Source organism: Mytilus trossulus, chromosome 2, assembly GCF_036588685.1.
Source record: "Mytilus trossulus isolate FHL-02 chromosome 2, PNRI_Mtr1.1.1.hap1, whole genome shotgun sequence".
Lineage (NCBI taxonomy): Eukaryota > Metazoa > Mollusca > Bivalvia > Mytilida > Mytilidae > Mytilus > Mytilus trossulus.
Genome location: NC_086374.1, coordinates 52,687,168 through 52,700,249, shown reverse-complemented (window position 1 = coordinate 52,700,249; position 13,082 = coordinate 52,687,168). Strand labels below are relative to the sequence as shown.

Genomic DNA, 13,082 nt, shown 5'->3' with positions numbered 1-13,082 from the left:
ATTCAAATTTTGCGTTTTGTATAGGTTCTGTCAACTAGCGATGCCTCTCTTTGGGTGTGTAAGTAATCACAGAATCACATTTTGTTGGCCAATACAATCTTATAATCATTAATTAATATGTAAACAAGATAATCAAATAATGAAAAACCCCACGATAATCAAATAATAATAAAAAAGTTCAAGATTATCAAATGGTCAAATGATTAGCATATATTTGGTCTATATAGCTACAAACAAATGTAGTATTCAAATAAACACTATTTGAGCGGCAAAGTAATCACATATTCAAACCCCACGAGGAGGCTCACTAGCTACATAATGCGATTGTCTATACATACCTGGTCCTTGAGTTTTACCCATGTTTACTAAAAAGGTCGCCTGTTCTTTTGACTGAACTTCAGCAAGGCGTGCGTTGTGTGCACTACAACTAAACTGAATAGAAAAGGATGTATGATTATCCCGAAGGTTTTGTATGTATAAATCGAAATGCAGTCAAATAAAGCTAATAATAGAATTATTGAAAATTTTGATTATAATAAATTTATGGAAACGGTATGTAAGATTGCAAATGAGATTAACCACGAGAACCATAGGAGAGTATAAGACATGTATCTGTAAATCTACAGGCCAGCCTGGACGCTAGGAATTTCACAGTTTTATAAACTGCATTTTATCATCTACAACGTTCTGATTGGTACGTTCATAGCAAATGATTTTTAACCAATGGAATAACGTCACTTTGATTCTTGGGTTCAAGGTATGGAAAGCCGTCAGAGAAAAGCATTACCTCGAGCAAAGACATAAAAAATAGGGAACATCATATCGATCGATGTAAGTTTTCATAAAAGTAAAACAAACTAATATTTTAGTTATTTTTCAATTTATCAAAAACGAAATTAATGTTACATTTGTAGTACCGATTAATAAGTATGTCTTTAAGAATAGTAATTACGTTTATTCAAATGATCAATGAGTTGAAGTTGGTCGTATTTAAATTTTCAGACTTTATAACCAGAATTACCTTTACATTCAGGATGGGATTTCCCATTTTAGTAAATCTTTGTATCCATGAACTAATTTAGTAAATGAGATAATTAATAATTTAGTCTTAGATGCATGATTTTTTATTAGTTGTGAGTGGCTCTGAACTAGCTGTCAAATAACTGTTCCAAGCTTAAGTGACTGGCCACGTCCACTTGTATTTTACCCATCCGATGAGTTAAGCCTTTTTCAACTGATGTTTATAGTTCGTTCTTATGTTGTACTGTTATACCACTGTCCCAGGTTAGGGAGAGGGTTGGGATCCCACTAACATTTTTAACCCCGCCACATTATGTATGTATTTGCCTGTCCCAAGTCAGAAGCCTGTAATTTAGTGGTTATCGTTTGTTTATGTGTTACATATTTGTTTTTCGTTCATTTTTTTAAATATATAATCAAGGCCGTTAGTTTACTCGATTGAACTGTTCTACATTGTAATTTCGGGGCTTTTTATAGCTGACTATGCGGTATGGGCTTTGCTCATTGTTGAAGGCCGTACGGTGACCTATAGTTGTTAATTTATGTGTCATTTTGGTCTCTTGTGGACGGTTATCTCATTGGCCAGTATACCACATCTTCTTTTTTATAAGTGATGAATGGAAATTAAATCACTCACTTATTTTTATACCAGTTATACATATATAGATTCAGCTAATTGAAATCAAATAAACAGCACTATAGGACGAGTTTGGAAACGTACATCAGCGTCAAGTAAAAAAAAAATATAAAAAGTAAAATGCATGGTTAGTCATGTTTATAATTTTGCATTATGAACAAAATATCAGCAATGAATATGACTGTGTTGGTTTTCCACTCATCAATCACTTTTATATCATGTTCGTATCTCTTATAATACGTTTACCTGAGCCTGAAACCAATTATAACGTTCATGGCTGAAGAAATAGCAAGATGATTCTAAATGATGCCATCCTGATGCACATTCGGTGTTTCCATTATCTAAAATATAATTAAGTCATAGAATTGAAATTGGGAATGTGTCGAAGAGACAACAGCCCAACTAAAGTGCAGAAACCCTAAAAAGCCCATAATGGGTCCCCAACACAGGGCGGCATCAGCTTGCACCAACACAAAAATGTTTACTAAATTAGTGAAACTGCACGTCACACGATATATATATTTTTGAATCCTTGTTTTAAAACTGTTACGTGGCTTTTTTTTATACAAAATAAAAATAATGGACAATCGATTAGATTTATAAGGCTTGAAGATCATAAAAAACATTTTATTAAAATTAAGTATGTCAATAAAGGCTTTGATTTTGTAAATATTGCCGGTAAATTTAACGACCATTCTGTTAAAGAACAAATTCCTGGATATTTTGACAATACTGAGCTACCTCTTATTTGTTATATTTACAAGAAATCTACCCGGAAATTTGTGTTTAATTATAGTCAATTGTGTAAAGATGTTAATATCAGTGAAAATACACCTACTTCATGTAATTGCAGTAATTCCGAATATATTTATGGACCCATTTCCCATGTTATAACAGGAGATCTTAACATCGTTCAAGACCGAGAGTTAAAATCATTCCTCAGTAAAGGACCTAAATATCGTCCCCCGTCAATTATTAATTGGAATGAGTGTCGTAATATCATCCACGACTCACTCCATACTTACTGTATGAAATGGATAAAACGGGAAAAAGCTGACAAAAAATCTTTGGACTCTTTTTTTAATTCAGTAATGAAGATAGTTGATATACGTATTCAACATTTTAAAGAACATTTTACTATTAACAATAACCACAATAAACCTATTTCTCGTATCAAACATAAACTAAAAGAACTAGCCAAGGAATTTGTTTTTGTCCCGGCCGATAAAGCTGCTAATAATATTATTATTGTTTGACGTAAATTTTACATTGATGTTCTGAAAAAGGAAATCACCAATTCACCAACATTCCAACTGACTCCATTTTCAGAAAACGAAATCTGTAACAAACATAAACTTTTAGCCACCGCTTTACAAGCAGAGCCAAATACAATGAAAGTCCCAACTATGTATTGGTTTCCGAAGCTACACAAAAACCCTTACAAATATAGATTTATTTCGTCTTCAAGCCATTGTTCAACTACTAAATTGTCTATTCTTCTTACCAGCACACTTGGTACAATTAAAAACCTTATAATAAATTGTTCAAATAAGGCCTTCGAAAATAGTGGAATAAATTACTTTTGGAGTGTCAAGAACTCGTTGGAAGTACTTGATAAATTGCATGCTTATATTGGTGATTTTGAATCTGTTCAAAGTTTTGATTTTTCTACCCTGTATACCACATTGCCTCACATTCTCATTAAGAAAAAAATCACACACCTAATTAAATGGGCATTCAAAAAATCAGAATGTGAATATATATGTTCAAACTCTTTTAGGTTATTTTTTAGTAGCAATAAACAAAAAAACTATGTCAATTGGACATGCTTTGATACTATATATGCCCTTGAATTTTTACTAGATAACATTTTTGTTCGCTTTGGGGATTCCGTATATCGTCAGATTATCGGAATTCCAATGGGGACTAACTGTGCACCATTTATTGCGGACCTCTTTTTGTATTGTTATGAGTTTCAATTTATGACAAAAATAAGCAAAGACCCATCAAAACAACATCTGATAAGCAAATTTAATAATACTTTTAGATATTTGGATGATATTTTGGCTCTCAATAATGACGACTTCAGTATGTATATTAATGAAATTTATCCTGTTGAACTTACTTTAAATAAAGCTAATACTAATAATGACCACTGCCCTTTCCTCGATCTTGATATCTATATCACTAACGGAAAGCTGAATACTAAAATTTATGATAAAAGGAATGATTTTTCATTTCCTATGGTTAATTATCCGTTTTTAGATGGTGACGTTCCCTTGTCACCATCTTACGGTGTTTATATATCTCAACTTGTACGATTCGCTCGTGTATGTAACAATGTTTTAGATTTTAACGAGAGAAATTTATGTATTACTGAAAAATTATTACACCAGGGTTTTCGATATCACAAACTAGTCAAAACATTTACTAAATTTTATCATCGGTATAAAGACATCATTCGTAAATATAGCTCAACTTGCAGACTTTTTATACGTTCAGGTATTTCACATCCAATTTTTTATGGAAATATTCTTTATAAAGCTCAAAGGTGTCAGTATTCACCTCAGAAACTTACAAAACCTTTGAATAGACTTATTAAGAAGGGATATAATTACGATACTGTTGTCAAGTCATTAAAGATTGCATATTTTGGCGTTAATATTGAGTCACTGATAAGGTCTTTGCGTCGGAACTAAACACATTTATTCTAAAAACAGTTGTTGGCATGACACGGGTTATGTTCTTCTCATATATGTTATGATGGTATGATACTAAACCCCTAACGGGAAGGATTGTGCCTGATGTTCATATGATGAAATCATAATCTTTCAGTCAGTTTAATTGAAATCTGGAGCTGGCATGTCAGTTAACTGCCAGTAGTCTGTTGTTATTTATGTATTATTGTCATTTTGTTTATTTTCTTTGGTTATATCTTCTGACATCAGACTCGGACTTCTATTGAACTGAATTTTAATGTGCGTATTGTTATGCGTTTACTTTTCTACATTGGTTAGAGGTATAGGGGGATGGTTGATATCTCACAAACATGTTTAACCCCGCCGCATTTTTGCGCCTGTCCCAAGTCAGGAGCCTCTGGCCTTTGTTAGTCTTGTATTATTTTAATTTTAGTTTCTTGTGTACTGTAACAATTTGGAAATTAGTATGGCGTTCATTATCACTGAACTAGTATATATTTTTTAGGGGCCAGCTGAAGGACGCCTCCGGGTGCGGGAATTTCTCGCTACATTGAAGACCTGTTGGTGACCTTCTGCTGTGGTTTTTTTATTTGGTCGGGTTGTTATCTCTTTGACACATTCCCCATTTCCATTCTCAATTTTATTGAATTAACGTTTAAAAATGTATTTCAGGTACATATATATTTATTTTATGGATAGTACAAACAGTTACTGTTCTTGATCTTTGACAACTATTGACCGTTAATGGTCACTATTCAGGGTTAAAGATAGACATACACAAGTACGCAAGGTCAATCTAAGTTGAATGTTGATTACTTGATGTCAGTACTTTGGTACTGGCATGATTTATAACAAACATTTCATAAAATGGCCGTTTATAAATTTTATAAATTATGATAAATTAAGGTTTCAACTTCCTCAAGCAACGTTGACCTTAGATGAATTTGATTATGTTTATGTGGTTTTTTTCTATGTAGCTCTTCAACTGTTTCGGTTTTTTTTACAATATTCGATCTGTGTCTTAATTCCTGATGAAAGTAAACCACAAACGCGCATCAGACCCATGAAGTTGTTTGATGTGTTTTCATGTTTTTTTTTGTGGAACACTTACTTGGCAAATGCTCTTTATTCATTTATGCATTTTTGGATTTCAAGTATTTTTTTAGTATGGTTTTTGTCATCTTCAATAAAAACTAAATAATTGCTTAATTCTCTATTGGTTATACCGCAGGAACAGTATGAAATACAAAAAAATGTCCAGCCGGTCCTTTAAGATATTTACAGCCACCATTGAATTCAATTTTATAACAAAATCATAAATTTTACGAAATTTGATCTATTCATTGATCTATCGAGAGAAACAAATACAGTTATTTTAAAAATATTTATATTTTGAATAATTATACATACCAGGCAATATCAGCAAAATCAGCAGGTAAAATACTTGAAACCGGTTCACAAACATGACTTTCAAAATAAACGGAGTACTTATCTGTACTTCAATTAATTTCAAAGTGATACAAAAGCCTTATCAACATTTTAATCAGTTTAGTATATAATACGATAGGGTGAAACTTTACACAGAAACATTTATATATGGCACCATTTTCAGTATTAATGTGTCCGTGATTATTTTCTCAGCCTTTTATCTTAGAATTGTTTACTAAATGAACAATGTCAAAAGCATATGTAGCTTTACGTATTACGCACCTTCCTTCTATATTCATTTATCATTGTTTGATCCTTCAAATTTAATTTTATGGTGCAAAATTCCTGTCATTTTCCAGAAAAACATCGACTTGTGTGTAAATGGTCAAAAGAAAATTAATGAATGTGTTATATTAATAAATTCAGTGTAGTAAACACTTACCTTTTTCAAATAAAGATACTACTGGTTATACGTTACAATTTATTATAACGAGGTTACAGTGTAGTCCGTCGTGGTTCTAAATACTAGTCTAAGAGTTCATTGTGAGTATATACCGAAAAAGAAAGAAGATTAAACTCTGAGAGAATTGATCTGATAGACTCCAAATCAAACAATACCAGGTTGGTCGACCGCTATGCAATATATATTCTTTTAACAATAGAAGACAGGACCAAAGCAAAAAACCTACATAACAGACGACTATTTTGGCGTCGTTCAAATCTATGACAGTCAAAATATGAATCGATTTTTTTTACACATACCCGTCTAACCGATTGCCTCCCTCGTAATGGCGACCGTACAACTGGTGACGTGTCGTTTTCAGTCTTTCTCACAACCTTGCTGATAGGGAGTCATTGCGTGAACGGCACAAATCTATTTTAGAAAATATTCATATTTTGGGCATGAGTACACCATAGTCATCAGTAATGTCTCCTGAGATTTATTTTTTGGGGAATTCATCTTTTAAAATCATCTTCAAATCTTTAATAATTTAAAATTATTCATTTTATCAACACGTCTTATTTCCCTGACAAATGAGACTGTAAAAATCCCCCATGCCATCCCCCTTTAGTTGCTTCCCTGGATTTTTTTTTTAAATCAATAAGACATGTTTAACCTTTATAAAATAAAACAAACAAACACAATATAAGTCTTATGAGGAGCCCATTTTAAATAAGCTTACATTGTAGTTGTCGTCATGGGTCGTCATTGGGTTAAGGCATTAGAAGTTACTATGTCACAACCATTGCTATATTTTTTATGTTGTATTATATATTTTTATACATTAATTTTACCTTAATACATATTATAATATTATTATTGAAAAGATTGCGATACCATTAAGACAAAAACGAAATAAAATATTTAAACATTTTATTCAAAAGTACCATGATCATTTCTTCTGCACATGGATAATGATAACAGGATTAATTTGTTTAAGGTAGATTGCTCCTCGTTGTATTAGCTGATGTATGTTTTTTTTAATCCAAAATACAAGTTTAATAAAAAAAAAAAATCCCTAATAGAATTTATTAGCAAAACGACTTGTGGTTTCATTGACATTTGCTTATCCTACTATTTCAGAACTGTCTCCAGGATACCTACAAAAAAAATAATATTAAACAAAAATATATGATTGATTGATTGTTAATTTCCAATATTTATACATGTTCAGAAAGAGAACAAATGAGTTTTGAATACAGGTGTGTCCTGTAAAAGTGTCTGGGATAAAGTTCTTTAAAATATGGACTAAATCTTTCTTTCTCAATTTTACATTGAATAGGGTCATTAATTTTGCCTAGCAACAGGTCATCTACAAACCATTATTACAGTTATTTCAATGATTCTGAACTAGCAAATAGTGTGGCACTCTCTTTACAAGAGGCATCATATTGTACTCCGACATTCTGGGAAGGCTGCGTACTTTACACTTTAGCAAAGGTTATACTGCTATTTGGTAGAAGATCTAAGCGAACAAATTTCTATTCTAAAGTAACTCTTGGATTCCAACATATATTTGAGTAAATATATAAATTAAAACATGAGCAACATGTTCAATCTTTTTCCAATTTTTTTTGTTGGGTACTTTGTATACTGCATAATGAGCTCCAGTTGGTCAATTACTGGCGACAGTTTCGCTGTCAACATATATGTTGAATATATATGATATACTAGCACACACCCGTGATATCGCGGGTCCGTGACTGAATTAAAGTATATAACTATGCGCAAGCCTTATTTTAGTATTAGTATTGTCACTTGATAAAGTCATGCCTATTATATGATACAGTTTTCTCTGCTTTCGAATCTTTCTGTTTGAACCCGTCGAACTGGAACTGATCAATTATTGGTAATTTTAATTATTTGGAAAACAAAAGGTCCTGGAATGGAGTATTTTTTAATCAACAGCAATGTCCTATATTAGTTATAAATAAAGTTGAATTCTTTGATTCACTGGTTTACGTCATGCACGCTAACAAAATAAAAACTGTACCCATACGCCTTATAGTATTCTTATTGTTATCTTAATAGAAAGTCTTACTGATTAAACTACTACAATAGACCTGTAACAATTTGACAATTTAGTAGTGTCAACCCTGTGATTATGACCCGTGTATATAGCACATCAATCCTGAATATTAAGCATGTTAATCCTGAATACACCGTTTGCTGGTGCGCCTGTCAGATGCGGAACGTACAGATAAGGTAATAGGTAACAGGTGAATATACTATTGGTATCGGTATCGGACTTGACCCGGAACTTCTTAATTATTGGCAATTTTAATTACGTGGAAAACAAAAGGGCCTGGAGTGGTGTAATTTTTAATCTACACCTTTGTACGATATTAGTTATATATAAAGTTGAATTCTTTGATTCGCTGTTTTTACGTGATGACGGCTGACAAATTGGACCTCGTAATTTTAGTATTATAGATTACAAGTTACACGTTTGCACTATATGCTATCTTCGGATCTAATTTTTAAAAGCAATCAAAGACTTCAAATTGATTATAATATGTATCCTAAATTGGTCTTTTTAGAATCTTAAAAACCATGCATAGGTATGACTTCATTGCTCGTACCCCAAAATTAAAATAACTTCACGTCATGATCACCGGTTGAATTCATTTTTAATCAATCACGACGTTTTTTTTGTTCACTTTTGAAAATATTTTTAAAATTAGGATGCATTAGATTCTGAAACGACGAATTGAACCTAGTAATTATGTCTTTTAAAAAACTTAAATATTTTTCATCATACTTAATCAAATGCTTTAAAAGATTCCCTATTCATATGAAATCAAATTGTGAGGTGGTCGAATTATTTTTTCACAGTTTATATGGATACATTGTATAGAACAAAATAAACCAACAAGAATGACATATGGATATCAGTGAATGACTATATATATAATACTGACTCTTTTTCACAAATAAATCTGTTTGTATAAGTACATCTGACATCATTCCATTTCAGACCTTCTCCGGTATACATGTGTAAGCAGTTCTCTCCGCGAACCCCATTCGGCTCTCCAGGGAACCAGTTTGTATAGGTTACGACCTCATCTGTCGATGCCCAGATCCAAGTTCCTTCAATTATATCATCTCGTGCACCCAACCAATAGCTTTGACCTAGAATAACAATAAGATCAGATAATTGTTATATAAATTTGCATTATTTTACTTTATTTTTGTATAATTCATAAGATGTAGAAAACTGACACGTGGATTCTTAAAACAAATGCTGTTCTTGTTGGGCATAATTTGATTAAAGAACTATTAATTAAAGAAGATGAAAACAATACAAGTTGCCAAAAAGGAACCAACATATGTTCCATTCTGCGGTGCTATTTTGGGAATTAGTTTCTTGGCTAAAGTTGACATGTGAATATGAAGACAAATGAATGAATAGTGATTATTAGTTTGTTGCCACTTTGAAAATAGCTTTAACAACCCTAAGTTATATTCTAGTTGTTAATTCCAAACTCAAACGGTTACCATTTTTTTGGCAAAACCAATCACAGTGATTTATTAGAAAATGGAAAAGTCTCTGCAGTAGAAAGTATATTTGGCACAGACATTTATTCAAAAACTAAAGAAGCCAGTTTTGGGATTTAAAATTAAACAAAATAAAAACGGCCTGATAGAATACTATGCAGAAAAACAAATTATGAAAAAGGAAAAAGGCGCGGCAAATGAACGTCATAGAAATTAGTGTAAGGTAATCATTCTAAGCGATGTAATTATTGTTTTAAATGTAGTTTGATTCCAATGAAGAATGCCGTAACTTGTGTTAAAGTTTCTATTATACAATCATATATTTCATTTTATATACTAGACTAGTATAATATAAAGGTAAATATACTGCCATTGGTGGCCTTCAGTTGTTGTCTGCTCTTTTGTCGGGTTGTTGTCCCTTTGACATATTCCCCATTTCCATTGTCGAAATACCTGGTCCTACTGATATTGACATATTTATCAGATAGTCTGACTGTGCTTTGCTTTGAACTTCAGCCAGGCGAGCATTATGTGCCCGACAACTGCTCTGTGAAGTAAAAGAATTTACTGTAATACATTATACATCTATACATTTCTTTTGGAATTAGAGTCATTATTAATGTTAAAACCTATTCATGTAAGTTTTAATCAATCGTTAGTCAGAGATTTATCATAAACAAAATGGAGATACGATTGTCAATGAGACAACTATCCCGAGAACATAGTAATTCAAAAGAAGGGAATTTCTTTTAGACAATAAATAGACTACACAAACTTGGGAAAAACGAATAGCAGTTCCTCTTACTTAAATGCCAGTATTGCATTACAACCAAACAAATATATAGACTGATTTTTTATATGGTCCAGCGGCAAACATTGACTTGAAATGCAGTTGAAAATGACCATCTATTTTTGCGCGTAATAAAAAAGGCATATTTTTAATGGCTCCGACGTGCAGAAATAAAAAAAATATTTTCTATACTTTGTATTAATATGGATATGATTTTTTTGCATTTTTTAAACATAATTGGATAAGCATTCGATTAAAAGTAATTCAAATCCTGTATCCGTGACATTATATTTTGTTGACCTCTTGACAATCTTTACAATTAGTACAAGATTAAAACGGTCAGCCGATTTTTGGAGTTACAAAAAAATGTAACTGAATTGTTCTGTACCCCTTAAAGTTAACAAAAGTATCTACCTCAGCATCTAACCAATTAAAAGATTCAGTACTAAAGAAAAAACAAGAGGATCCATAATGATGCCAGCCTAACGGGCATTCAGTGTTGACTATATCTAAAAATGAAAAGAGAAAAAACAAAGTGTGTGCAAGTAACATAAAGTGTTGTGTTCGATATACATATATGAAAAGTAAAGACAACACTTACACTTGTCAATTTTAGGCATTATGTTTATGTAAGATGTAGAAGGTGTTAAGCCCACTTTTCGACTGACGTTTCAAGAAACGGTTTATTAGTGCTTTTCGTATGATTGTAGATTTTGCCTCTTTTACTAAAATGTCACAACATGATAATTGAAGGAAACTTCCAAGGTAAACAAAAATAGGCCTACATGCAGTTGGTTATTTGCTTGTTGTCGCTGTCATTGCATTTCTTTATTCCGACTTTGATAACTCATATTACTATTCTTTAAAACAAAACTGGAATATTGTTTATAATTTTCACATGATACAAAAACAAAATCTCAATAATACCAAACTCTGAAAATTCAAAACAAAAGTCTCTTAATCAAATTGCAAAATCAAAAGCTCAAAAACATCAAACGAATTGCTAACAACCGTCATTTTCCTGACTTGGTACAGGCATTTTCTTATGTAGAAAATAGTGGATTAATTATGGTTTTATAGCTAGCTAGACTAGTCGCATCACACTTCATAATATTAACAAGGGTATGTGAACAAAACAAACAGACATAATAAGTAAAAATGTCAAAGTAGGGGTTCAGCAGTCAACTTTGTGTTTTAACCTTAATCACTAGTCTATATAAACAAGCAAATATGTATCACACAAAGTATATAGAAGAAGCACATTAGCAAAAATGAAAGACAAACAAATAGTACAATATTATTATACAGAGTACAGAGCCACGTCATATCGACAAATGTATGAATGAAACAAAAAAAAGGCAAGTTTAAGTAAGAATCCATACCTGAATACGTCAGAAATAGAACTACAGAAGACAAAAACAATGTTAACATGTCTCCTATTGTAATAGTTCACAATTTCTTATCTTTAAATTATGAGTGATAGAGCATGTATGTGCAATATTCTACAAAGGAATTTAAATAGATAAACCAATTGATTATGTCGAGAACTAAAGAAGTAGACATTGCATGGAACAACGTCAAGGGATCATTTTCGATTTTCTTAAAGCGATTTTCAAAACAATGGTACATGTAAATAATTTACAAAAAGTGCAAGAACCGAATAATATTAGATTTTTAAATAGTCATAAATTAGAGCAATATAATATAGCAATTGAAATATAAACTAGAGCAAGTTAACAAATAAAGATAAAACAAAGATTGAAACAAAACGCCATATGGCTTATCCCTTAGGTAGAGATTAAGTAGAGATTATTTTGCATGAACAATAATTCCCATCTTATCATTTCATTAGGAAAAAGAAGGTTCGATAAGAATAAATCAAAAATTTGATCCTTAAGGTTTAATGCAGAAGGTAGCCTTTTAACTCTCCCGTAAATTCGAAAATAGAAATTTATTATATAAATGTTCCAAATAACAGACCTTAGATATTAAATTTATCAGACATTTAACTTAAATAGTCATTATCTGGAACAATTATAACTCGATCTTTATATTACATTTTAGATACAAAAGCCATGCACTTTATGTTAAACTGACGGATATATATTTTGACCAGAAACTAGGAGTGTAAAATTACCATTTTAGGTCAAGTAATGTAATTTTGGATTGAGCATGACGTCTTTATCATAGCGATATTACAAATTGCCATCTGTACGTATACAAAAGTGTGAAGAATTAATTTATTGCAGTCTTTTCCAAAATTTAGTAATACAATTTATTTGTACTTTTCACTTGGTGTTAGTGAATTTCTTTTTTTACTACTTATGCAATTTGAGTGACCAAGTAATGGCTTATTTCATACATCCTCTAAACTTATATTAATAAAACTTTTGGTTTTCTCGTTTGAATGGTTTTACACTTGAGTAATTTTCTGCATTTTGGCATTTATAGCTTATTGTTCGGTGTGGGCTAAGGCTTGAAGTGTTGAAGACCGTACTTTGACCTTTA

At 31.6% G+C, this 13,082-nt stretch overlaps 2 protein-coding genes across 2 annotated transcripts in view; both read right to left on the bottom strand.

Moving 5' to 3' along the window:
- LOC134705231 (perlucin-like protein) overlaps positions 1–5,936 on the bottom strand; it is a 54,548-nt gene extending 48,612 nt beyond the window's left edge. Inside the window, exons 1-3 of the mRNA XM_063563991.1 lie at positions 5,767–5,936; positions 1,904–1,998; positions 339–432 (exon numbers count right to left, since the gene is read on the bottom strand). Of these exons, the coding sequence (XP_063420061.1) occupies positions 339–432; positions 1,904–1,998; positions 5,767–5,821 (244 nt within the window). The 5' untranslated portion in view covers positions 5,822–5,936. The remainder of the gene's footprint in view (positions 1–338; positions 433–1,903; positions 1,999–5,766) is intronic.
- Positions 5,937–7,293: 1,357 nt separating this feature from the next.
- LOC134705230 (perlucin-like) lies at positions 7,294–12,049 on the bottom strand. Its single transcript, XM_063563990.1, has 5 exons — positions 11,957–12,049; positions 10,989–11,083; positions 10,238–10,331; positions 9,208–9,418; positions 7,294–7,386 (listed from the first exon to the last, which is right to left on the bottom strand). Exons 1-5 carry the CDS (start codon positions 12,003–12,005, stop codon positions 7,353–7,355), a joined length of 483 nt encoding a protein of 160 aa, XP_063420060.1. The 5' UTR covers positions 12,006–12,049; the 3' UTR covers positions 7,294–7,352.
- Between the last annotated feature and the right edge of the window lie 1,033 nt (positions 12,050–13,082).